General features: G+C 35.4%; 1 protein-coding gene and 3 long non-coding RNA genes across 5 annotated transcripts in view; all 4 read left to right on the forward strand.

The window, feature by feature from the left end:
- Window positions 1-8,019, forward strand: part of LOC113154121 — a 10,710-nt gene extending 2,691 nt beyond the window's left edge. The window contains exons 1-3 of one of the 2 annotated variants that reach the window (XR_004463402.1): window positions 7,644-7,680; window positions 7,784-7,908; window positions 7,998-8,019. This is a non-coding gene — a long non-coding RNA (uncharacterized LOC113154121). Of the gene's footprint in view, window positions 1-7,643; window positions 7,681-7,783; window positions 7,909-7,997 lie in introns of those variants that run through there. The other variant, XR_003298005.1, reaches the window with a different exon arrangement.
- Window positions 1-27,531, forward strand: part of LOC113153634 (hepatic lectin-like) — an 83,941-nt gene that overhangs the window by 37,741 nt on the left and 18,669 nt on the right. Inside the window, exon 3 of the mRNA XM_026347318.1 lies at window positions 26,153-26,221. Within this exon, the coding sequence (XP_026203103.1) occupies window positions 26,153-26,221 (69 nt within the window). The remainder of the gene's footprint in view (window positions 1-26,152; window positions 26,222-27,531) is intronic.
- LOC117152928 lies at window positions 17,418-21,214 on the forward strand. Its single transcript, XR_004463401.1, has 3 exons — window positions 17,418-17,493; window positions 20,713-20,837; window positions 20,928-21,214. It is a non-coding gene; the product is annotated as an uncharacterized LOC117152928 (long non-coding RNA).
- On the forward strand, window positions 23,757-24,404 carry LOC113154120. The gene is made up of 3 exons (XR_003298004.2): window positions 23,757-23,799; window positions 23,903-24,027; window positions 24,118-24,404. It is a non-coding gene; the product is annotated as an uncharacterized LOC113154120 (long non-coding RNA).

The raw sequence follows: 27,531 nt of genomic DNA on the forward strand, positions 1-27,531 counted from the left end.
AAATAGAATAAGAGCTCACAATCAATAAAGATACCAACCAGATATGTTTTAAGTTTAAATAATTTTGAATTCAATGTTTTGTATTAATATCACGTTTACTTCTTTATTCACACTCACACAACTGTAGAGTCTGTTCTTACAGCCTAAGTTACCTTTATGATGTTTAATAAACCACGTTCAACCTTAAACTGTCTCATTTGTTCTGGTTGTTTAAATTTCTAACTTCAAGTTCCCTGAAAAACATCTGGATACATCTGATCCTGAATAAAAACCGTCTGTGTGATTTGTTCGATATTGTGACAGTTAAATAAGTTTCGACCCAAAGATTTAAAAATAAAACTAAACTTTAGAAAAAGACAACATGAGAAAGGAGGTGGCAGCACGTCCACATCTGCTCTGTATTTAAATTTATTGTCAAATATGAAACATTTGTGTTTAAACTAAATGAAAAGCATCAGCATCTGGTTTGTGACTGTTTTATCTAAATTAAAGTTACAGTTAAAGAAGAATTTAAATATAAAAAGTCTTATTTGGGGAAGTAGAGTCTCCATCTTTCAGTATCGCTGAGTCTGAGTTTTTTGTGAAACCACTAAACTGTGAATGTTGAAGAGATGGGGAAGAAAGGAGGAGCTGTTGACCTCAAGTGTTGGTTTGATAGATCCTGTAAAGATCCTCAGAAATGTATTTGTGAGAAATCAGCTGAAACTGGACGAGTCACACGAGTCTGAAATCCAGTTCAACTTGAGTCAGAATGTGGAGCAAAGATACTGTTGGTAAAACTGAAAATATTAAAGGGCAAAAACTCCACAGACATGTTTTAATTCTCAGTTTTAAGTATGGTATGTTTCAAAATTTAGGCTACTTCTTATTCTTTATTTTAAAAATACATAACATGGACACGATGAAGAGTCTGTTCTCAGTGTTTGTTACCTGGATGCTTCAAGTTTCCACAACACTTCTTTTTCTTAATGAACCATAATTTTTTAACTAGTGTCAAATATTTTACTTACGTCATTTTCACATTAAATTATTAAATAACAATAAAAAACGAATTTAACTTTAAAATGTAATTTATTAATTGAGGAATTTTTGTCATGTAACAAATGACTGATGCTGAGAACAAACACTGAATTAACTCATTTGTTATTGATTAATAAATGTGTGCTACAACAGCCTGGTTTTCTTCATATTGGTTAATAAACTCTGTTTAAACTGTCTCATTTGTTGTTTTCTCAATTTACAACTTCAAGACATTAAAAACTGAGTTTCTGAAACATGTTTGGATACCAATGATCCTTATAAACACAACTGGTGTAGTTTATTAGATCTAACTTAACTACTTTAATTATCATGTTGTTAAAATAAATTTTCTATAAACAACACTTAAATACTGTGAATAAATAGACTGTGATGCAGGATGTGAAAAGTTTCCATGGATTTTTTCCTGCTGTAGAAACAAACTACAAATAGATATTTAAACAAACATAATAGATTTAAAAAAAACAAGAAAACTAAATTCTACAAGGACACTTAGGAACTTAATATAATTCAAACATTTATCCAAAGTGTATAAATTCATAACTGAAAGAGTCAAAACAATCATAAATGACCAGAAGGTGGCGTTTTTTATACTTAAAATCTGATTTTAACAACTAGAGTCTTCTCTAAATCTTGATTCTGACAGAAGTTTCTTTTTCCACTGAAAATAAGTCTAAGAGACTGATGGTCACTTGGTGGTAAAATGACAGATGACTCTACACTGTTGTTAATTTAAAAGTCCTGAAAACAGGAAAGAAACATTAAATATGAGTTCCAAATATCACACATAAGTAGAAAAGGCGCCGTCTGGTGGACACAGTTCATCATTTAATTTGTTAGCTGTAGTCATTTGGTGATTGGCCTTCCTCATTCATTTGTCCTCGACTATGCAGCAGTTTAGATGCCAAGGCCTCAAAAAACTGTTTTTTAGTGAGGCTATTTAGAAAAAAAGTCTTCAATTTGCTAAGTATTGGACTCTGGAGCAATGGATGGAGGTCATGTGGTCTGAAGAGTCCAGATTTACCCTGTTACAGAATGATGGGAGTATCAGGGTAAGAAGAGAGCCAGGGGAAGTGATGCACCCATTGACCAGTGTGTACAGTACAAGCCTGTGGGGGCAGTGCTATGATCTGGGGCTGCTGCAGTTGATCAGGTCTAGGTTCACCAACGTTATGTGTCCAAAGAATGAGGTCAGCTGACGACCTGAATATACTGAAGGACCAGATTATTACATCAGTGGATTTCTTCTTCTCTGATGACACAAGCATATAAGATGACAATACCAGGAATCATCGGGCTCAAATTATAAAAGACTGGTTTCAGGAAGCAGGACACAGTTTTTTCACACATGGATAGACCACAATAGAGTCCAGACCTTAATCCTATTGAGAATCATTAGGATGTGCTGGCGAAGACAGTGGTCCGACTCTCCCATCATCAGAACAAGATATTGGCGAAAATTGAATGCAGCTCTGGACGAAAATAAATGTTGTGACATTTCAGAATATTATTGAAACGATGCCACGATGACTGAATGATGTAATCAAAACTAAAGATTATGCAATGAAATACTAGAGTGTGTGGCTCTATTTTTGAACAGGCAGTGTATTAAACTTCCTGTTGTTGATCCAACACCTGAACTAATCAGATCTTAGATAAGATGAGAACCAGACATTTCCCATGATGCCCTGAGGTCTTACAGTCAACTGCCGCACGTGGCTCCATAATCTGAAGCCACATCGGTCTCGGATTGTTTGAAGTTAGTTTATATTTCATTTTAGTTTATATAAGAAAAAGTGAACCCAGTTTGTTCTGTAAAAACGACACTTCAGGAAAGAAGTTAAAGAACCACCACTTTTAGTAAATTACTTCCAGTTTTCCCACAAGCAAAGCAAACAAGACACAGAACTGCAAATAAAGAAAGAAATAAACACCTAACAGAACAAGAAAACTGAATTTTGGAGGAAACTTGGGAACTTCTCAAATATAGTTTAATATAATTCAAACCTTTATCCAAAGGGAATAAACTTCATTGCTGTAAGAGTCAAAACTATCATTAAAGGAAACTAAGGGGGCATTTTCTAAACTTAAAATCTGAATTTAAATAAAACTTTGAATTCAATGTTTTGTATTAATATCACGTTTACTTCTTTATTCACACTCACACAACTGTAGAGTCTGTTCTTACAGCCTAAGTTACCTTTATGATGTTTAATAACCACGTTCAACCTTAAACTGTCTCATTTGTTCTGTTTTGTAAATTTCTAACTTCAAGTTCCCTAAAAAACCTCTGGATACATCTGATCTAAATAAAACAGTCTCTGTGATTTGTTCAATATTGTGACAGTTAAAATAAGTTTGGACCAAAGATTTAAAAATAAAATTAATTTTAGAAAAACATGAGAAAGGAGGTGGCAGCACGTCCACATCTGCTCTGTATTGAAATTTCATTGTTAAATATGAAACATTTGTGTTTAAAGCTAAATGAAAAGCATCAGCATCTGGTTTGTGACCGTTTTACTAAATTAAAGTTGCAGTTAAAGAAGAATTCAAATATCTGATCTCGGGGAAGTAGAGTCTCCTTATCTTTCTACAGTATCGCTGAGTCTGAGTTTTTTGTTAAACCACTAAACTGTGAATGTTGAAGTGTCTGAAACTGTCGTTCACTCAGAGTTAGAGTGACAGACGTTGAAGCTGCACATCGAAAACAACAGTGGAGGAAAGTTAAAGGTGAGTTTTAAATAGGATTTGACCTTTCTACAGAGAAGGTAGGAGGAGAAATGAACATCCACTCAATGTGGATTTGACAAATGTGATGGTTTGAAGGCGTCTGCTGGTCTAAATGTTTCCATAAATACAATAAAGGTTTGATAAACACTTTAATTAGACTGTCTAACCCCCAGATACAGTACTGTGTGTTTTAAATCAGACTTTTCCATCTGACGTACAGAACCAGCATCATGTCGTTCAAAGTGATAAATAATTTATAGAAAAGAGTGGGAGCTCAGTTTATTCAGAGATAAACATGAAGTATCTGAAGTATTTCTGGGCTGGTTATAATTCAGATCGACATGTTTTACCATCGATAACACAAAAAGTTTTAACTGCAGGAGATTAAACACAGGAGGGAAAGAAAGATGATAAACAACTGAGTGAAGTGGTTTAAAGAAGGAAATGAACACGATGAAAACGTTTTTTGAGTTTATGAAACAACGTGACGAATCTGCAAAAAGACTTTCTGTGTTTGAAACATATTAAAGACAATAAGTAAACTATCTCATTACTGTCTAGTAAAAAACATGCACAATGTGTTATTTTAATTCATGGTTTGTTAATAACTATTTTTAAATCCAGTTTAATTCAGTTATCTTTTATTTGTATGTTGACAAAATACAACAGACGTCATCTCAAGACTCTTTACAGTGTTTAAGGTTTAAGACCTTACTAAATAGAACTGTACACAGAATTATATAGAAAACACAACAACCTCTCCGTCTCCTCTAAATGTTCCACAGGTGAAGCTCCTGACAGAAGGTCAAAGGTCACAGCAGAGAGAGTGGCCCTGCTGGTTCTCAGTTCTCTGCTGGCAGCTGCTCTTATTGTTATTTACCGTCTCTGTGAGTTTCTACACTTTTATTCATGTTTTATTATCAAAACCTTCATCTAGTGGAGTTTATATTAAAGTATCATCACTATGATTCATATTTAACACAGACGTTTATCAGTGTTTATTATAAATAACTTTAATGACGTCTTTCTTTTTTAATCAGCTTTTGAATATTTCAACACCAAGAAAACTCTGAAGGATGAAAATGAAACTCTGATAAAAAATCTCACAGGTTAAAAGTTTGAAACTGTCACAATAAAAGAAAAAGTTCAAGATAGAGTTGTTTTGGCATTTTATTGCTCAGTGATGCAGAGGTGAGGAGGTCGTTTCACCATCGAGGAACTTAAACTTGACGAGTCACATGTGTCTGAAATCCAGTTCAACTTGAGTCAGAATGTGAAGCAAAGATACTGTTGGTAAAACTGATGGAAAATAGAATAAGAGCTCACAATCAATAAAGATACCAACCAGATATGTTTTAAGTTACAAATAAACTTTAAACTCAATGTTTTGTATTAATATCACGTTTACTTCTTTATTCACACTCACACAACTGTAGAGTCTGTTCTTACAGCCTAAGTTACCTTTATGATGTTTAATAAACCACGTTCAACCTTAAACTGTCTCATTTGTTCTGTTGTTGTAAATTTCTAACTTCAAGTTCAATAATAAATAAAAACAGTCTGTGTGATTTGTTTGATTTTGTGACAGTTAAAATAAGTTTGGACCCAAAGATTTAAAAAATAAAACTAAATTTAAAAAAGAGACAAACATGAGAAGGAGGTGGCAGCACGTCCACGCTCTGTATTGAAATTTTATTGTTAAATAAAACATTTGTGTTTTAAACTAAATGAAAAGCATCAGCATCTGGTTTGTGACTGTTTTATCTAAATTAAAGTTGCAGTTAAAGAAGAATTCAAATATCTGATCTCGGGGAAGTAGAGTCTCCTTATCTTTCTACAGTATCGCTGAGTCTGAGTTTTTTTGTTAAACCACTAAACTGTGAATGTTGAAGTGTCTGAAACTGTCGTTCACTCAGAGTTAGAGTGACAGACGTTGAAGCTGCACATCGAAAACAACAGTGGAGGAAAGTTAAAGGTGAGTTTTAAATAGGATTTGATGTTTCTCCATTTTCATCTGTACAAATAGTTTTGATTTTATTAGAATCTGTGAAATGTGTGAGAATAAATAAATGTTTTTGTTTCCTCATCGACTGACATCACTGAGCACGATGAGCCGCTCACAGAGCTACAGAGAAGGTAGAGGAGAAATGAACATCCACTCAATGTGGATTGACAAATGTGATGGTTTGAAGGCGTCTGCTGGTCTAAATGTTTCCATAAATACAATAAAGGTTTGATAAAGACTTTAATTAGACTGTCTAACCCCCAGATACAGTACTGTGTGTTTTAAATCAGACTTCTCCATCTGACGTACAGAACCAGCATCATGTCGTTCAAAGTGATAAATAATTTATAGAAAGAGTGGGAGCTCAGTTTATTCAGAGTTAAACATGAAGTATCTGAAGTATTTCTGGGCTGATTATAATTCAGATCGACCTGTTTTAACATCGATAACACGAAAGGTTTTCACTGCAGGAGATTAATCACAGGAAGGAAAGAAAGATGATAAACAACTGAGTGAAGTGGAAGGAAATGAACACGATGAAAATGTGACAAATCTGCAAAAAGACTGTCTGTGTCTGAAACATCTTAAAAACTAAAAGAAAAATAACTCATTACTGTCTAGTAAAAAACATGCACAATGTGTTATTTTAATTCATGGTTTGTGTTAATAACTATTTTTAAATCCAGTTTAATTCAGTTATCTTTTATTTGTATGTTGACAAAATACAACAGACGTCATCTCAAGACTCTTTACAGTGTTTAAGGTTTAAGACCTTACTAAATAGAACTGTACACAGAATTATATAGAAAACTCAACAACCTCTCCGTCTCCTCTAAATGTTCAACAGGTGAAGCTCCTGACAGAAGGTCAAAGGTCACAGCAGAGAGAGTGGCCCTGCTGGTTCTCAGTGCTCTGCTGGCAGCTGCTCTTATTGTTATTTACCGTCTCTGTGAGTTTCTACACTTTTATTCATGTTTTATCATCAAAACCTTCATCTAGTGGAGTTTATATTAAAGTATCATCACTATGATTCATCTTTAACACAGACATTTATCAGTGTTTATTATCAATAACTTTAATGACGTCTTTCTTTTTTAATCAGCTTTTGAAAATTTCAACACCAACAAAAACTGGAAGGATGAAAATGAAGCTCTTGGAAAAATCTCCAAACTCTGAAGGATGAAAATGAAGCTCTGAAGAAAAATCTCACAGGTTAAAAGTTTGAAACTGTCACAATAAAATCACATAAAAGAGAAAGTTAAAGATAGTTTTGTTTTGGGATTTTATAGCTAGATTTAAATGCAGAGAAGGTTGTGGAAGAGTTTTCAGCAAGTATTTGAAAGTTGAGAGTGATGCAGCTCAGTGTGCAGAGGTGAGGAGGTCGTTTCACCATCGAGGAACCACAGAAATGAAGAGTTTAAACTGGGATCATTTGAGATAATGGGACCACAAGACATTGTTCACTTGCAGAGCACAGTGAGGGTTGTAGACCAGGATGAGGGAGTTCAGGTAGGTCGGTGCTGTTGAGTTGACTTTGAACAAGATGCAGCAGCTACAGGAAGTCAGAGATCTGAAGATTTTAGTTACTGTTCAGAAAATAAAATCAGATAAACTTAATGAATCCTCTTTTATTAACAGAGATTAACAATCTGTTAAAACTAATAAACTTCAACTTTTTAACTGGAAATTTTCTGCTGTTTCCAAATTAAATAATCTTTTAAATAACTGTAATCTTTACTCTAATCTTCTTAAAGGTGACACATGTCCAAAGTGTGAAGAAGGCTGGGAGCTACATGGAGGAAAAGTGTTATTATTTCTCCACCAGGGATTCATCCTGGTACCAGAGCAGAGATGATTGTAGACGTGGAGGAGGAGATCTGGTGAAGATAGACAGCAGAGAGGAGCAGGTAGAAAACACTGCAGCAGCTTCATGTTCTCACATCTGAACATTTTATCATCTCAGCACAGAAAAGTCTCACACAGTCAATTTCATCAACTCTTCCTGTTCAGTCGTTCCTGGAGCTCAGACTGAAACAAAATATGAACAAGGACGATGACAGCTTCTGGATCGGACTCACAGACTCAAAGGAAGAAGGCAAATGGTTGTGGGTGGACGACTCACCACTGAACACAAGGTTTGATTGTTGTGGAAAAATGTTTTGTTAATGTCCAACATGAAGTCATGAATTTTACTGATGAAGTCTTTTCTGTTCAAATTTCTCAGTTTGACTTTTTGGAGCGGCACCAGCCGAATAACCATATGTCCCTGAAGGAGAGGACTGTGTGATGATGGAAATGAAAAGAGGAGCTGATGACCTGAAGTGTTGGCATGATGTACCCTGCATAATATCTTTAAAAAGTATTTGTGAGAAATCAGTTTAAACTGGACGAGTCTGAAATCCAGTTCAACTTGAGTCAGAATGTGGAGCAAAGATACTGTTGGTAAAACTGATGGAAAATAGAATAAGAGCTCACAATCAATAAAGATACCAACCAGATATGTTTTAAGTTTAAAATAAACTTTGAATTCAATGTTTTGTATTAATCTCACGTTTACTTCTTTATTCACACTCACACAACTGTAGAGTCTGTTCTTACAGCCTAAGTTACCTTTATGATGTTTAATAAACCACGTTCAACCTTAAACTGTCTCATTTGTTCTTTTTTGTAAATTTTTAACTTCAAGTTAAATAAATAAATAAATAAAAACAGTCTGTCTGATTTGTTAGATGTTGTGACAATTAAAATAAGTTTGGACCCAAAGATTTAAAAAATAAAAGTAAACTTTAAAATAAGAGACAAACATGAGAGAGGAGGTGGCAGCACGTCCACGTCTGCTCTGTATTTAAATTTATTGTTAAATATAAAACATTTGTGTTTCAAACTAAAAAAAACATCAGCATCTGGTTTGTGACTGTTTTAAATAAATTAAAGTTGCAGTTAAAGAAGAATTCAAATATAAAAAGTCTGATTTTGGGGAAGTAGAGTCTCCTTATCTTTCTACAGTATCGCTGAGTCTGAGTTTTTTTGTTAAACCACTAAACTGTGAATGTTGAAGTGTCTGAATCTGTCGTTCACTCAGAGTTAGAGTGACAGACGTTGAAGCTGCACATCGAAAACAACAGTGGAGGAAAGTTAAAGGTGAGTTTTAAATAGGATTTGATGTTTCTCCATTTTCATCTGTACAAATAGTTTTGATTTATTAGAATCTGTGAAATGTGTGAGAATAAATAAATGTTTTTGTTTCCTCATCGACTGACATCACTGAGCACGATGAGCCGCTCACAGAGCTACAGAGAAGGTAGGAGGAGAAATGAACATCCACTCAATGTGGATTTGACAAATGTGATGGTTTGAAGTCGTCTGCTGGTCTAAATGTTTCCATAAATACAATAAAGGTTTGATAAACACTTTAATTAGACTGTCTAACCCCCAGATACAGTACTGTGTGTTTTAAATCAGACTTCTCCATCTGACGTACAGAACCAGCATCATGTCCTGTAAGTTCATGCATATCCAAGTGGACATTTGTGCTAAATTTAAAATTCGATGTGAGTCTGGATAGAAATGTATGTAAACTGCAACTTCACTGGTTGGTGGAGACGTGCAGTAGTTCTGGTTCGGCATTGCTCGGCCTTCTGTATCCTGATGTGAGGACTAAAGTGATTTAATATCATCCTGTTCTGCTGGTTAAAATAGATGTTTTAACTGCAGGAGATTAATCACAGGAAGGAAAGAAAGATGATAAACAACTGAGTGAAGTGGTTTAAAGAAGGAAATGAACACGATGAAAACGTGTTGTTGAGTTAATGAAACAACTTCATAAATCTGCAAAAAGACTAAAACATCATAAAAACAAAATGAAAACTCATTATGATGATTATGATTATGGTGATTATTGTGGTTTCTTCAGTCTTCTATATCTGCTGTATACAGACTCAAATGTCTGTATTAACAGTTCTTTAACCTTTAACCTTCTTCTGAACATGAATTGAACATTGAAGAACATCAGCTGTTCTTCTATTATCTATCTTTGCTGCTACAGACCTGGCAGCTCTTCTTCTCCCATAGTTGAGCCACATTTGTCTTGAGGGAGGAAGCAGCTGAGACCCTCAGTGTGGTTTGAAGATGATCATCAGTAAGTCTGGACCTGTACTTGGACTTGTTGAAGTTCAGCTCAGGGAAGCTGGAGGTCAATTCTTTTAAAAACTGCAAATAGTGCGATGCAAATAAAACAATGAGCCACAAATAGTGGTGCGACCCTAATTGGTCCGGGTTACCGGGGATTGTTATTGTCGATGGACAGGTTTCTCTATGTGATTGCAGACCACATTAGGCTGCATTGAGTTCCTCGCTTTTCTTTTAATCCGCCCCGAACGCATCACTTTGATTATAATGTCCCGCTGGGCAGAAACTTAAAAAAACTTTTTTTTTTTAAGTGTTTTGAACGCAGCGCGCTGGGACAAGTGTCCGCGTGAGCTTCATAGAAACGAGGCTGAAAACTCTCCATGGCAACGCTGCTGTCACTCACGGAGAAATGTTTCTCTGATTGGATTAATCCCGGACGATATCCCGCCCAGAGACCCATATACCCCACCGTGATTGGTTGGTTCGTTCAGCTCCGCACCAACACTGTGAAGTGTCAAACTAACATTAAACTTTCATTTAAAGGCGGGGGTCCGCGGGCCACGAGTTTGAGACCCCTGCATTAAAATAATTAAAGAACAATAAGAATCCAATTTAACTTTAAAATGTAATTCATTAATTGAGGAATTTTTGTCATGTAACAAATGACTGATGCTGAGAACAAACACTGAATTAACCAGTTTGTTATTGATTAATAAATGTGAGCTACAACAGCCTGGGTTTTCTTTATATTGGTTAATAAACTCTGTTTAAACTGTCTCTGTTTTTTTCTCAATTTACAACTTCAAGACTTAAAAACTGAGTTTCTGAAACATGTTTGGATACCAATGATCCTTATAAACACAACTGGTGTAGTTTATTAGATCTAACTTAACTACTTCAATTATCATGTTGTTAAAATAAATTTCTATATAAACAACACTTAAATACGGTGAATAAATAGACTGTGATGCAGGATGTGAAAAGTTTCCATGGATTTTTCCTGCTGTAGAAACAAACACACAATACAAATAGATATTTAAAAAAAAAAAAAAAAAAACAAGAAAACTAAATTCTACAAGGACACTTAGGAACTTAATATTTCAAACATTTATCCAAAGTAGATTAACTCTACTGAAAACGAAAATAATCATAAATGACCAGAAGGTGGCGTTTTTTATACTTAAAATCTGATTTTAACAACTAGAGTCTTCTCTAAATCTTGATTCTGACAGAAGTCTCTTTTTCCACTGAAAACTATAAAGTCTAAGAGACTGATGGTCACTTGGTGGTAAAATGACAGATGACTCTACACTGTTGTTAATTTAAAAGTCCTGAAAACAGGAAAGAAACATTAAATATGAGTTCCAAATATCACACATAAGTAGAAAAGGCGCCGTCTGGTGGACACAGTTCATCATTTAATTTGTTAGCTGTAGTCATTTGGTGATTGGCCTTCCTCATTCATTTGTCCCTCGACTATGCAGCAGTTTAGATGCCAAGGCCAAAAAACTGTTTTTTAGTGAGGCTATTTAGAAAAAAAGTCTTCAATTTGCTAAGTATTGGACTCTGGAGCAATGGATGGAGTCATGTGGTCTGAAGAGTCCAGATTTACCCTGTTACAGAATGATGGGAGTATCAGGGTAAGAAGAGAGCCAGGGAAGTGATGCACCCATCATGACCAGTGTGTACAGTACAAGCCTGTGGGGGCAGTGCTATGATCTGGGGCTGCTGCAGTTGTCAGGTCTAGGTTCACCAACGTTATGTGTCCAAAGAATGAGGTCAGCTGACGACCTGAATATACTGAAGGACCAGATTATTACATCAGTGGATTTCTTCTTCTCTGATGACACAAGCATATAAGATGACAATACCAGGAATCATCGGGCTCAAATTATAAAAGACTGGTTTCAGGAAGCAGGACACAGTTTTTTCACACATGGATAGACCACAATAGAGTCCAGACCTTAATCCTATTGAGTCATTAGGATGTTCTGGCGAAGACAGTGGTCGACTCTCCCATCATCAAAACAAGATATTGGCGAAAATGAATGCAGCTCTGGACGAAAATAAATGTTGTGACATTTCAGAATCTTATTGAAACGATGCCACGATGACTGTGTAATCAAAACGAAAGATTATGCAATGAAATACTAGAGTGTGTGGCTCTATTTTTGAACAGGCAGTGTATTAAACTTCCTGTTGTTGATCCAACACCTGAACTAATCAGATCTTAGATAAGATGAGAACCAGACATTTCCCATGATGCCCTGAGGTCTTACAGTCAACTGCAGCACGTGGCTCCATAATCTGCAGCCACATCGGTCTCGGATTGTTTGAAGTTAGTTTATATTTCATTTTAGTTTATATAAGAAAAAGTGAACCCAGTTTGTTCTGTAAAAACGACACTTCAGAAAGAAGTTAAAGAACCACCACTTTTAGTAAATTACTTCCAGTTTTCCCACAAGCAAAGCAAACAAACACAGAACTGCAAATAAAGAAAGAAATAAACACCTAACAGAACAAGAAAACAGAATTTTGGAGGAAACTTGGGAACTTCTCAAATATAGTTTAATATAATTCAAACCTTTATCCAAAGGAATAAACTTCATTGCTGTAAGAGTCAAAACTATCATTAAAGGAAACTAAGGGGGCATTTTCTAAACTTAAAATCTGAATTTAAATAAAACTTTGAATTCAATGTTTTTATTAATATCACGTTTACTTCTTTATTCACACTCACACAACTGTAGAGTCTGTTCTTACAGCCTAAGTTACCTTTATGATGTTTAATAAACACGTTCAACCTTAAACTGTCTCATTTGTTCTGTTTTTGTAAATTTCTAACTTCAAGTTCCCTAAAAACCTCTGGATACATCTGATCTAAATAAAAACAGTCTCTGTGATTTGTTCAATATTGTGACAGTTAAAATAAGTTTGGACCCAAAGATTTAAAAAATAAAATTAATTTTAGAAAAACATGAGAAAGGAGGTGGCAGCACGTCCACATCTGCTCTGTATTGAAATTTCATTGTTAAATATGAAACATTTGTGTTTAAAGCTAAATGAAAAGCATCAGCATCTGGTTTGTGACCGTTTATCTAAATTAAAGTTGCAGTTAAAGAAGAATTCAAATATCTGATCTCGGGGAAGTAGAGTCTCCTTATCTTTCTACAGTATCGCTGAGTCTGAGTTTTTTTTGTTAAACCACTAAACTGTGAATGTTGAAGTGTCTGAAACTGTCGTTCACTCAGAGTTAGAGTGACAGACGTTGAAGCTGCACATCGAAAACAACAGTGGAGGAAAGTTAAAGGTGAGTTTTAAATAGGATTTGATGTTTCTACAGAGAAGGTAGGAGGAGAAATGAACATCTACTCAATGTGGATTTGACAAATGTGATGGTTTGAAGGCGTCTGCTGGTCTAAATGTTTCCATAAATACAATAAAGGTTTGATAAACACTTTAATTAGACTGTCTAACCCCCAGATACAGTACTGTGTGTTTTAAATCAGACTTCCCATCTGACGTACAGAACCAGCATCATGTCGTTCAAAGTGATAAATAATTTATAGAAAAGAGTGGGAGCTCAGTTTATTCAGAGTTAAACATGAAGTATCTGAAGTATTTCTGGGCTGATTATAATTCAGATCGACCTGTTTTATCATCGATAACACGAAAAGTTTTAACTGCAGGAGATTAAACACAGGAGGAAATATGATAAACAACTGAATGAAGTGGTTTAAAGAAGGAAATGAACACGATGAAACGTTTTTTGAGTTTATGAAACAACGTGACGAATCTGCAAAAGACTTTCTGTGTTTGAAACATATTAAAGACAATAAGTAAACTATCTCATTACTGTCTAGTAAAAAAATTGCACAGTGTGTTGTTTTAATTCATGGTTTGTGTTAATAACTATTTTTAAATCCTGTTTAATTCATTATCTTTTATTTGTATGTTGGAAATCACAAAACAGACGTCATCTCAATACTCTTTACAGTGTTCAAGGTTTAAGACCTTACTAAATAGAACTGTACACAGAATTATATAGAAAACACAACAACCTCTCCGTCTCCTCTAAATGTTCAACAGGTGAAGCTCCTGACAGAAAGTCAAAGGTCACAGCAGAGAGCGTGGCCCTGCTGGTTCTCAGTGCTCTGCTGGCAGCTGCTCTTATTGTTATTTACCGTCTCTGTGAGTTTCTACACTTTTATTCATGTTTATTATCAAACCTTCATCTAGTGGAGTTTATATTAAAGTATCATCACTATGATTCATCTTTAACACAGACGTTTATCAGTTTTTATAAATAACTTTAATGCCGTCTTTCTTTTTTAATCAGCTTTTGAATATTTCAACACCAAGAAAACTCTGAAGGATGAAAATGAAGCTCTGAGGAAAAATCTCACAGGTTAAAAGTTTGAAACTGTCACAATAAAAGAAAAAGTTCAAGATAGTGTTGTTTGGCATTTTATTGCTCAGTGATGCAGAGGTGAGGAGGTTGTTTCACCATCGAGGAACTTAAACTTGACGAGTCACATGTGTCTGAAATCCAGTTCAACTTGAGTCAGAATGTGGAGCAAAGATACTGTTGGTAAAACTGATGGAAAATAGAATAAGAGCTCACAATCAATAAAGATACCAACCAGATATGTTTTAAGTTACAAATAAACTTTAAACTCAATGTTTTGTATTAATATCACGTTTACTTCTTTATTCACACTCACACAACTGTAGAGTCTGTTCTTACAGCCTAAGTTACCTTTATGATGTTTAATAAACCACGTTCAACCTTAATCTGTCTCATTTGTTCTGTTGTTGTAAATTTTCTAACTTCAAGTTCAATAAATAAATAAAACAGTCTGTGTGATTTGTTTGATTTGTGACGGTTAAACTAAGTTTGGACCCAAAGATTTAAAAATAAAACTAAATTTTAGAAAAAGAGACAAACATGAGAGAGGAGGTGGCAGCACCGTCCCACATCTGCTCTCTATTGAAATTTCATTGTTAAATATAAAACATTTGTGTTTCAAACTAAATGAAAAGCATCAACATCTGGTTTGTGACTGTTTTATCTAAATTAAAGTTGCAGTTAAAGAAGAATTCAATAGGGGATCTCGGGGATATAGAGTCTCCTTATCTTTCTACAGTATCGCTGAGTCCTGAGTTTTTTCGTTAAACCACTAAACTGTGAATGTTGAAGTGTCTGAAACTGTCGTTCACTCAGAGTTAGAGTGACAGACGTTGAAGCTGCACATCGAAAACAACAGTGGAGGAAAGTTAAAGGTGAGTTTTAAATAGGATTTGATGTTTCTACAGAGAAGGTAGGAGGAGAAATGAACATCCACTCAATGTGGATTTGACAATGTGATGGTTTGAAGGCGTCTGCTGGTCTAAATGTTTCCATAAATACATAAAGGTTTGCCAGAGACTGTCACAAACCTAGGACCTGACTACATTGCCAGAGACCACACGACAATCAAAAATAGGTTAAATAAAGAATATATATAATGGTGCAATGGATGAGTCAGAATTCAGCGGCCAGACGGAGATGACGCCAGGTGAGTTTGGTGGTCTGGAAGAGGAGACAGAGTTAGGTCGTTTTTGTGTCGACAAGTGATCATGTTAATTGAGATATTCTCAGAGGAATAAGTGAGTGGCAGCGTAAACCTGATAAGAGGCTGCAATGTCGGAACTATGGATCGTCTGCAAGTCTTAAGTGATCGTTGCAGGTGGCCCCAAGATGGCTGATACCTGAAAGGAGCACGTGGAGACTGGGAGCAGCGGAGGAAAAGGATTTCCAGGAGAATGTTTTATGTTGCACAAGCACAGACAGTCAGTAATTAAACACAATGTCAGTAATCAGTAAACCAGTCCTCCAGAAAACACATCGATGGTCAGGTCCTAGGTCATACACATACACACACACATCTTCATGATAATGAAATATACAGTGTTTTCTTTATTAGATTGATGAAGACTCCTTAATTCTAGAAATACAGGAAATCACTTGATGTCAAAATGTAGAAATTAGAGTAATGATTAATACAGAACATGATTATTTGGAATTTGCTCTAGTTGTGTGTAAAGAAACAACTACGTTTGAGTAAAATTACATAATAAAAATGAGAGATTGTATCTTTGGGTGAGGCAGAGTGAAGTTAGCAGAGACGCTCCTCATTGGCTGAAAACCACTTACTCTAAAGTCAAGATCCTGAAAACTCAGACGCCTGCAGAGCAACATCACAACCGCAACTTGATTCTGTTAATAAACGTTTGTGCTCTGCTGCAACAAACAACTGGTTGCAATTTTGATGTTTAATTTAATAATTTTCAATTTTGTTAAAATGAAAAAGTTTCAGCTTCAGAAATGTGATATTTCACTATTTTTATTGACATTTAGATTGTAAGTATATCTGACAGAAATCAGGTGTGTTTTTAGTTCTACTGTTATTGACAAAAATAATGAAAGAAATAAAGTGAGTCACTGTTTAATTTACTGTAATATGAGGAAAACAGTGGATTGTTAAACACAGAATCAAGTCTCGAGTTTCCTGTTTCCATTCTTCCTCCTGGATTTATATTCTAGACAACAAAAAAGAACAGATTTAAATTCGGGTCTGTTGGTTTGATGGGTGATCGGTGCGTTTACGTTTTAATTATGAAAAGTGTGATGTTTGCTGTTAATGAGTAACTGTAACACTCTGTATCATTCGTGCTGTGTTCTCATTTCTGTCTCTTCGGCCTCTTCAACAGGTTCCCAACAAGAGGGGTCAATCAGAAGAGAGCGTTACTGCTGGTTCTCTGTGTTCTGCTGGCTGCTGCTCTTATTGCTCTTGGTGTTCTCAGTGAGTTTGTAACATTCACATAGACAAACCTTCAATGTTGGGACAAATGTGTTTCGTTCATGCTGTTTAGTTTAAGACAGTGAAAAGAAACTTTCCAGCAACACGAATCTCATGGAAGATTTAATTTATTTGATGTGTTTTAGTGTTGATGGTTCAAAACATTTTAGCATCAAATCAACAAAAGTCAGATGTAACAAATTATTTTTAAATTAATTTCTGGTGAAGTTCATATATATGAAATAATGTCAGATATTTATCTATTGTTTATTATTAAATACTAACCTGTACTAACTACTCTCTTTTGATCAGCTGCTGATTACTTAAAAACTAAGAAACATCTCCAAACACAGAAGGACAGCAAAAATCTCTCAAGTAAGTTGTCACGGTTAGGAACTGTCATCAACAGGTCACTTTAATATGTGACACTAAATCTCAATTACATATAGTTTAATTACAACATGATAAATATTACTGAGAAACTTGGGTTTAATGGTTGTGCCCAAAACTCACAGGCCTTCAATCTTTTAATGTTTGTGATGTGGTTAGATCAGATTTCTGCCACTTATCTGTGATCTTTACTTCAACTTTTTCATAGATGGTACATGTCCAAAGTGTGAAGAAGGCTGGGAGCTACATAGAGGAAATTGTTATTATTTCTCCACCAATAAATCAACCTGGAACCAGAGCAGAGATGATTGTAGAAGTAAAGGAGGAGATCTGGTGAAGATAGACAGCAGAGAGGAGCAGGTAGAAAACACTGCAGCAGCTTCATGTTCTCACATCTGAACATTTTATCATCTCAGCACAGAAAAGTCTCACACAGTCAATTTCATCAACTCTTCCTGTTCAGTCGTTCCTGGAGCTCAGACTGAGACAAAATATGAACGAGGACGATGACAAGTTCTGGATCGGACTCACAGACTCAAAGGAAGAAGGCAAATGGTTGTGGGTGGACGATTCTGTTCAACATTTCTCAGTTTTTTGTTTTGGAACGACACCCAGCCGGACAACTATTCAGAGCAAAATAAAGAATTCCCTGAAGGAGAGGACTGTGTGGTGATGGGAAAGAAAAGAGAAGCGGATGACCTGAAGTGTTGGTTTGATGTATTCTGCACAAAATCTTATAAAAGTACTTGTGAGAAATCAGTTTAAACTGGACGAGTCACACGAGTCTGAAATCCAGTTCAACTTGAGTCAGAATGTGAAGCAAAGATACTGTTGGTAAAACTGATGGAAAATAGAATAAGAGCTCACAATCAATAAAGATACCAACCAGATATGTTTTTGTTTAAATAAAACTTTGAATTCAACGTTTTGTATTAATATCACGTTTACTTCTTTATTCACACTCACACAACTGTAGAGTCTGTTCTTACAGCCTAAGTTACCTTTATGATGTTTAATAAACCACGTTCAACCTTAAACTGTCTCATTTGTTCTGTTGTTGTAAATTTCTAACTTCAAGTTAAATAAATAAATAAATAAAAACAGTCTCTGTGATTTGTTAGATATTGTGACAATTAAAATAAGTTTGGACCCAAAGATTTAAAAAATAAAAGTAAACTTTAAAATAAGAGACAAACATGAGAAAGGAGGTGGCAGCACGTCCACATCTGCTCTGTATTGAAATTTTATTGTTAAATATAAAACATTTGTGTTTTAAACTAAATGAAAAGCATCAGCATCTGGTTTGTGACCGTTTTATCTAAAATAAAGTTGCAGTTAAAGAAGAATTCAAATATCTGATCTCGGGGAAGTAGAGTCTCCTTATCTTTCTACAGTATCGCTGAGTCTGAGTTTTTTTGTTAAACCACTAAACTGTGAATGTTGAAGTGTCTGAAACTGTCGTTCACTCAGAGTTAGAGTGACAGACGTTGAAGCTGCACATCGAAAACAACAGTGGAGGAAAGTTAAAGGTGAGTTTTAAATAGGATTTGATGTTTCTCCATTTTCATCTGTACAAATAGTTTTTATTTAATTAGAATCTGTGAAATGTGTGAGAATAAATAAATGTTTTTGTTTCCTCATCGACTGACATCACTGAGCACGATGAGCCGCTCACAGAGCTACAGAGAAGGTAGGAGGAGAAATGAACATCCACTCAATGTGGATTTGACAAATGTGATGGTTTGAAGACGTCTGCTGGTCTAAATGTTTCCATAAATACAATAAAGGTTTGATAAAGACTTTAATTAGACTGTCTAACCCCCAGATACAGTACTGTGTGTTTTAAATCAGACTTCTCCATCTGACGTACAGAACCAGCATCATGACGTTCAAAGTGATAAATAATTTATAGAAAAGAGTGGGAGCTCAGTTTATTCAGAGTTAAACATGAAGTATCTGAAGTATTTCTGGTCTGGTTATAATTCAGATCGACCTGTTTTATCATCGATAACACGAAAAGTTTTAACTGCAGGAGATTAATCACAGGAAGGAAAGAAAGATGATAAACAACTGAGTGAAGTGGTTTAAAGGAGGAAATGAACATGATGAAAATGTGACAAATCTGCAAAAAGACTTTCTGTGTCTGAAACATTTTAAAAACTAAAAGAAAAATAACTCATTACTGTCTAGTAAAAACATGCACAGTGTGTTGTTTTAATTCATGGTTTGTGTTAATAACTATTTTTAAATCCAGTTTAATTCAGTTATCTTTTATTTGTATGTTGACAAAATACAACAGACGTCATCTCAAGACTCTTTACAGTGTTTAAGGATTAAGACCTTACTAAATAGAACTGTAACCAGAATTATATAGAAACACAACAACCTCTCCGTCTCCTCTAAATGTTCAACAGGTGAAGCTCCTGACAGAAGGTCAAAGGTCACAGCAGAGAGAGTGGCCCTGCTGGTTCTCAGTGCTCTGCTGGCAGCTGCTCTTATTGTTATTTACCGTCTCTGTGAGTTTCTACACTTTTATTCATGTTTTATCATCAAAACCTTCATCTAGTGGAGTTTATATTAAAAGTATCATCACTATGATTCATCTTTAACACAGACGTTTATCAGTGTTTATTATTAATAACTTTAATGACGTCTTTCTTTTTTAATCAGCTTTTGAAAATTTCAACACCAAGAAAACTCTGAAGGATGAAAATGAAGCTCTGAAGAAAAATCTCCAAACTCTGAAGGATGAAAATGAAGCTCTGAAGAAAAATCTCACAGGTTAAAAGTTTGAAACTGTCACAATAAAATCACAATAAAAGAGAAAGTTAAAGATAGTTTTGTTTTGGGATTTTATAGCTAGATTTAAGTGCAGAGAAGGTTGTGGAAGAGTTTTCAGCAAGTATTTGAAAGTTGAGAGTGATGCAGCTCAGTGTTCAGAGGTGAGGAGGTCGTTTCACCATCGAGGAACCAAAGAAATGAAGAGTTTAAACTGGGATCATTTGAGATAATGGGACCACAAGACGTTGTTCACTTGCAGAGCACAGTGAGGGTTGTAGACCAGGATGAGGAAGTTCAGGTAGGTCGGTGCTGTTGAGTTGACTTTGAACACGATGCAGCAGCTACAGGAAGTCAGAGATCTGAAGATTTTAGTTACTGTTCAGAAAATAAAATCAGACAAACTTAATGAATCCTCTTTTATTAACAGAGATTAACAATCTGTTAAAACTAATAAACTTCAACTTTTTAACTGTAAATTTTCTGCTGTTTCCAAATTAAATAATCTTTTAAATAACTGTAATCTTTACTCTAATCTTCTTAAAGGTGACACATGTCCAAAGTGTGAAGAAGGCTGGGAGCTACATGGAGGAAAGTGTTATTATTTCTCCACCAGGGATTCATCCTGGTACCAGAGCAGAGATGATTGTAGACGTGGAGGAGGAGATCTGGTGAAGATAGACAGCAGAGAGGAGCAGGTAGAAAACACTGCAGCAGCTTCATGTTCTCACATCTGAACATTTTATCATCTCAGCACAGAAAAGTCTCACACAGTCAGTTTCATCAACTCTTCCTGTTCAGTCGTTCCTGGAGGTCAGAGTGAGACAAAAGATGAACAAGGACGATGACAGCTTCTGGATCGGACTCACAGACTCAAAGGAAGAAGGCAAATGGTTGTGGGTGGACGACTCACCACTGAACACAAGGTTTGATTGTTGTGGAAAAATGTTTTGTTAATGTCCAACATGAAGTCATGAATTTTACTGATGAAGTCTTTTCTGTTCAACATTTCTCAGTTTGGCTTTTTGGAGCGGCACCCAGCCGAATAACTATCCATATGTCCCTGAAGGAGAGGACTGTGTGATGATGGAAATGAAAAGAGGAGCTGATGACCTGAAGTGTTGGAATGATGTACCCTGCATAATATCTTTAAAAAGTATTTGTGAGAAATTAGTTTCAACTGGACGAGTCTGAAATCCAGTTCAACTTGAGTCAGAATGTGGAGCAAAGATACTGTTGGTAAAACTGATGGAAAATAGAATAAGAGCTCACAATCAATAAAGATACCAACCAGATATGTTTTAAGTTTAAAATAAACTTTGAATTAAATGTTTTGTATTAATATCACGTTTACTTCTTTATTCACACTCACACAACTGTAGAGTCTGTTCTTACAGCCTAAGTTACCTTTATGATGTTTAATAAACCACGTTCAACCTTAAACTGTCTAATTTGTTCTGTTGTTGTAAATTTCTAACTTCAAGTTAAATAAATAAATAAATAAAAACTGTCTGTGTGATTTGTTAGATGTTGTGACAATTAAAATAAGTTTGGACCCAAAGATTTAGAAAACAAAACTAAACTTTAAAATAAGAGACAAACATGAGAGAGGAGGTGGCAGCACGTCCACATCTGCTCTGTATTTAAATTTCCCTGTTAAAAATTAAACATTTGTGTTTTAAACTAAATGAAAAGCATCAGCATCTGGTTTGTGACTGTTTTATCTAAAATAAAGTTGCAGTTAAAGAAATATTTAAATATAAAAAGTCTGATTTTGGGGAAGTAGAGTCTCCTTATCTTTCTACAGTATCGCTGAGTCTGAGTTTTTTTGTGAAACCACTAAACTGTGAATGTTGAAGTGTCTGAAACTGTCGTTCACTCAGAGTTAGAGTGACAGACGTTGAAGCTGCACATCGAAAACAACAGTGGAGGAAAGTTAAAGGTGAGTTTTAAATAGGATTTGATGTTTCTCCATTTTCATCTGTACAAATAGTTTTGATTTTATTAGAATCTGTGAAATGTGTGAGAATAAATAAATGTTTTTGTTTCCTCATCGACTGACATCACTGAGCACGATGAGCCGCTCACAGAGCTACAGAGAAGGTAGGAGGAGAAATGAACATCCACTCAATGTGGATTTGACAAATGTGATGGTTTGAAGGCGTCTGCTGGTCTAAATGTTTCCATAAATACAATAAAGTTTGATAAACACTTTAATTAGACTGTCTAACCCCCAGATACAGTACTGTGTGTTTTAAATCAGACTTCTCCATCTGACGTACAGAACCAGCATCATGTCGTTCAAAGTGATAAATAATTTATAGAAAAGAGTGGGAGCTCAGTTTATTCAGAGTTAAACATGAAGTATCTGAAGTATTTCTGGGCTGGTTATAATTCAGATCGACCAGTTTTACCATCGGTAACACGAAAAGTTTTAACTGCAGGAGATTAATCACAGGAAGGAAAGAAAGATGATAACCAACTGAGTGAAGTGGTTTAAAGGAGGAAATGAACACGATGAAAATGTGACAAATCTGCAAAAAGACTGTCTGTGTCTGAAACATTTTAAAAACTAAAAGAAAAATAACTCATTACTGTCTAGTAAAAAACATGCACAATGTGTTATTTTAATTCATGGTTTGTGTTAATAACTATTTTTAAATCCAGTTTAATTCAGTTATCTTTTATTTGTATGTTGACAAAATACAACAGACGTCATCTCAAGACTCTTTACAGTGTTTAAGGTTTAAGACCTTACTAAATAGAACTGTACACAGAATTATATAGAAACACAACAACCTCTCCGTCTCCTCTAAATGTTCAACAGGTGAAGCTCCTGACAGAAGGTCAAAGGTCACAGCAGAGAGAGTGGCCCTGCTGGTTCTCAGTGCTCTGCTGGCAGCTGCTCTTATTGTTATTTACCGTCTCTGTGAGTTTCTACACTTTTATTCATGTTTTATCATCAAAACCTTCATCTAGTGGAGTTTATATTAAAGTATCATCACTATGATTCATCTTTAACACAGACGTTTATCAGTGTTTATTATAAATAACTTTAATGCCGTCTTTCTTTTTTAATCAGCTTTTGAAAATTTCAACACCAAGAAAACTCTGAAGGATGAAAATGAAGCTCTGAAGAAAAATCTCCAAACTCTGAAGGATGAAAATGAAGCTCTGAAGAAAAATCTCACAGGTTAAAAGTTTGAAACTGTCACAATAAAATCACAATAAAAGAGAAAGTTAAAGATAGTTTTGTTTTGGGATTTTATAGCTAGATTTAAGTGCAGAGAAGGTTGTGGAAGAGTTTTCAGCAAGTATTTGAAAGTTGAGAGTGATGCAGCTCAGTGTTCAGAGGTGAGGAGGTCGTTTCACCATCGAGGAACCAAAGAAATGAAGAGTTTAAACTGGGATCATTTGAGATAATGGGACCACAAGACGTTGTTCACTTGCAGAGCACAGTGAGGGTTGTAGACCAGGATGAGGGAGTTCAGGTAGGTCGGTGCTGTTGAGTTGACTTTGAACACGATGCAGCAGCTACAGGAAGTCAGAGATCTGAAGATTTTAGTTACTGTTCAGAAAATAAAATCAGACAAACTTAATGAATCCTCTTTTATTAACAGAGATTAACAATCTGTTAAAACTAATAAACTTCAACTTTTTAACTGTAAATTTTCTGCTGTTTCCAAATTAAATAATCTTTTAAATAACTGTAATCTTTACTCTAATCTTCTTAAAGGTGACACATGTCCAAAGTGTGAAGAAGACTGGGAGCTACATGGAGGAAAGTGTTATTATTTCTCCACCAGGGATTCATCCTGGTACCAGAGCAGAGATGATTGTAGACGTGGAGGAGGAGATCTGGTGAAGATAGACAGCAGAGAGGAGCAGGTAGAAAACACTGCAGCAGCTTCATGTTCTCACATCTGAACATTTTATCATCTCAGCACAGAAAAGTCTCACACAGTCAGTTTCATCAACTCTTCCTGTTCAGTCGTTCCTGGAGCTCAGAGTGAGACAAAAGATGAACAAGGACGATGACAGCTTCTGGATCGGACTCACAGACTCAAAGGAAGAAGGCAAATGGTTGTGGGTGGACGACTCACCACTGAACACAAGGTTTGATTGTTGTGGAAAAATGTTTTGTTAATGTCCAACAAGAAGTCATGAATTTTACTGATGAAGTCTTTTCTGTTCAACATTTCTCAGTTTGGCTTTTTGGAGCGGCACCCAGCCGAATAACTATCCATATGTCCCTGAAGGAGAGGACTGTGTGATGATGGAAATGAAAAGAGGAGCTGATGACCTGAAGTGTTGGCATGATGTACCCTGCATAATATCTTTAAAAAGTATTTGTGAGAAATTAGTTTCAACTGGACGAGTCTGAAATCCAGTTCAACTTGAGTCAGAATGTGGAGCAAAGATACTGTTGGTAAAACTGATGGAAAATAGAATAAGAGCTCACAATCAATAAAGATACCAACCAGATATGTTTTAAGTTTAAAATAAACTTTGAATTAAATGTTTTGTATTAATATCACGTTTACTTCTTTATTCACACTCACACAACTGTAGAGTCTGTTCTTACAGCCTAAGTTACCTTTATGATGTTTAATAAACCACGTTCAACCTTAAACTGTCTAATTTGTTCTGTTGTTGTAAATTTCTACCTTCAAGTTAAATAAATAAATAAATAAAAACTGTCTGTGTGATTTGTTAGATGTTGTGACAATTAAAATAAGTTTGGACCCAAAGATTTAGAAAATAAAAGTAAACTTTAAAATAAGAGACAAACATGAGAGAGGAGGTGGCAGCACGTCCACATCTGCTCTGTATTTAAATTTCACTGTTAAAAATTAAACATTTGTGTTTTAAACTAAATGAAAAGCATCAGCATCTGGTTTGTGACCGTTTTATCTAAATTAAAGTTGCAGTTAAAGAAATATTTAAATATAAAAAGTCTGATTTTGGGGAAGTAGAGTCTCCTTATCTTTCTACAGTATCGCTGAGTCTGAGTTTTTTTGTTAAACCACTAAACTGTGAATGTTGAAGTGTCTGAAACTGTCGTTCACTCAGAGTTAGAGTGACAGACGTTGAAGCTGCACATCGAAAACAACAGTGGAGGAAAGTTAAAGGTGAGTTTTAAATAGGATTTGATGTTTCTCCATTTTCATCTGTACAAATAGTTTTGATTTTATTAGAATCTGTGAAATGTGTGAGAATAAATAAATGTTTTTGTTTCCTCATCGACTGACATCACTGAGCATGATGAGCCGCTCACAGAGCTACAGAGAAGGTAGGAGGAGAAATGAACATCCACTCAATGTGGATTTGACAAATATGATGGTTTGAAGTTGTCTGCTGGTCTAAATGTTTCCATAAATACAATAAAGGTTTGATAAAGACTTTAATTAGACTGTCTAACCCCCAGATACAGTACTGTGTGTTTTAAATCAGACTTCTCCATCTGACGTACAGAACCAGCATCATGTCGTTCAAAGTGATAAATAATTTATAGAAAAGAGTGGGAGCTCAGTTTATTCAGAGTTAAACATGAAGTATCTGAAGTATTTCTGGGCTGGTTATAATTCAGATCGACCTGTTTTACCATCGATAACACGAAAAGTTTTAACTGCAGGAGATAAATCACAGGAAGGAAAGAAAGATGATAAACAACTGAATGAAGTGGTTTAAAGAAGGAAATGAACACGATGAAAATGTGTTTGTTGAGTTATTGAAACAACATTACAACATTACTGTCTAGTAAAAACATGCACAATGTGTTATTTTAATTCATGGTTTGTGTTAATAACTATTTTTAAATCCAGTTTAATTCAATTATATTTTATTTGTATGGTGGCAAAATACAACAGACGTAATCTCAAGACTCTTTACAGTGTTCAAGGTTTAAGACCTTACTAAATAGAACTGTACACAGAATTATATAGAAAACACAACAACCTCTCCGTCTCCTCTAAATGTTCAACAGGTGAAGCTCCTGACAGAAGGTCAAAGGTCACAGCAGAGAGCGTGGCCCTGCTGGTTCTCAGTGCTCTGCTGGCAGCTGCTCTTATTGTTATTTACCGTCTCTGTGAGTTTCTACACTTTTATTCATGTATTATCATCAAAACCTTCATCTAGTGGAGTTTATATTAAAAGCATCATCACTATGATTCATCTTTAACACAGACGTTTATCAGTGTTTATTATTAATAACTTTAATGACGTCTTTCTTGTTAATCAGCTTTTGAAAATTTCAACACCAAGAAAACTCTGAAGGATGAAAATGAAGCTCTGAGGAAAAATCTCACAGGTTAAAAGTTTGAAACTGTCCAGAGGTTCAGTTTTTAAGTCTCACAGTCACCAGGTCACTTTAACATGAGACACATTTTTTATTGTAACCCTCTACAACAATCTCTCCTTATTTTCTCTGATCAGCTGATTTGATTGAAGTGTTAAAGATTATTGTCACATTTGTGTTTTTTTCAGTATCAATAACTTTAATGTCGTTTCAGACGATCTCCAAACTCTGAAGGATGAAAATGAAGCTCTGAAGAAAAATCTCTCAGGTTTGAAACTGTCACAATAAAATCTTCTTTATTCTTTTGCTCTTTCATAAAAGAGAAAGTGCAAGATAGTTTTGTTTAGATAGAGAATTTTGTGGAAGCGTTTTCAGCAAGTTTTTGAAAGTTGAGAGTGATGCAGCTCAGTGTGCAGAGGTGAGGAGGTCGTTTCACCATCGAGGAACCAAAGATATGAAGAGTTTAATTTGAGATAATGGGACCACATGACGTTGTTCACTTGCAGAGCGCAGTCAGGGTTGTAGTCCAGGATGAAGGAGTTCAGGTAGGTTCAATTCAGTTTTATTTGCATAGCGCCAATTTACAACAGAAGTTATCTCAAGGCACTTTACATCGTAAGGTTTAAGACCTTACAGAAAATATTTATACAATAAAATTATAGAGAAAACCCAACAATCCCATTAGAGCAATCTTTGGGCAACAGTGGAGAAGAAAAAACTCCCTTTAGAGGAAGAAACCTCCAGCAGAGCCAGGCCCATAGTGAGCGGCCATCTGCCTCGACCGGTTGGGGTGAGTGGAAAGAGAAGAGAGAAAAGAACAGAAGGCAATAAGACAACAACAAGCAGCAAGAACATTGGACAGGTGAACTGGATTCTGGAGATGTATAGCTCCAGGCCGAGGACACCTGCAGAAAAGTACAGAGTTGACTTTGAACCTGATGCAGCAGCTACAGGAAGTCAGAAATCTAAAGTGGTGTAACGTGTCTTTTTTGACTCATCAAAAATGAGACGTGCTGCTGCATTTTGGATCATCTGGAGGGTTTGATGGTTCAGCTGGTGACCCCGTCAGTGAGACACTGCAGTAGTTAATCTGAGATATGACCAGAGCCTGAACAATGAGTTGTGTTGTTTTTCTGACTGTACTTTAAGTTTCCAATCAGTTTATTTGACTGACGTGAAAGATTTTAGTTACTGTTCAGAAAACAAAATCAGACAAACGTAATGAATCCTCTTTTATTAACAGAAAAACATTGTGACACTAAACCCGTAACCACTGTTCAGTCTGCATGTCAGAAACCGACTGAAGTAAAAATAAGTTAGTT

Source organism: Anabas testudineus, chromosome 11 (genome assembly GCF_900324465.2).
Source record: "Anabas testudineus chromosome 11, fAnaTes1.2, whole genome shotgun sequence".
Taxonomy (NCBI): Eukaryota; Metazoa; Chordata; class Actinopteri; order Anabantiformes; family Anabantidae; genus Anabas; species Anabas testudineus.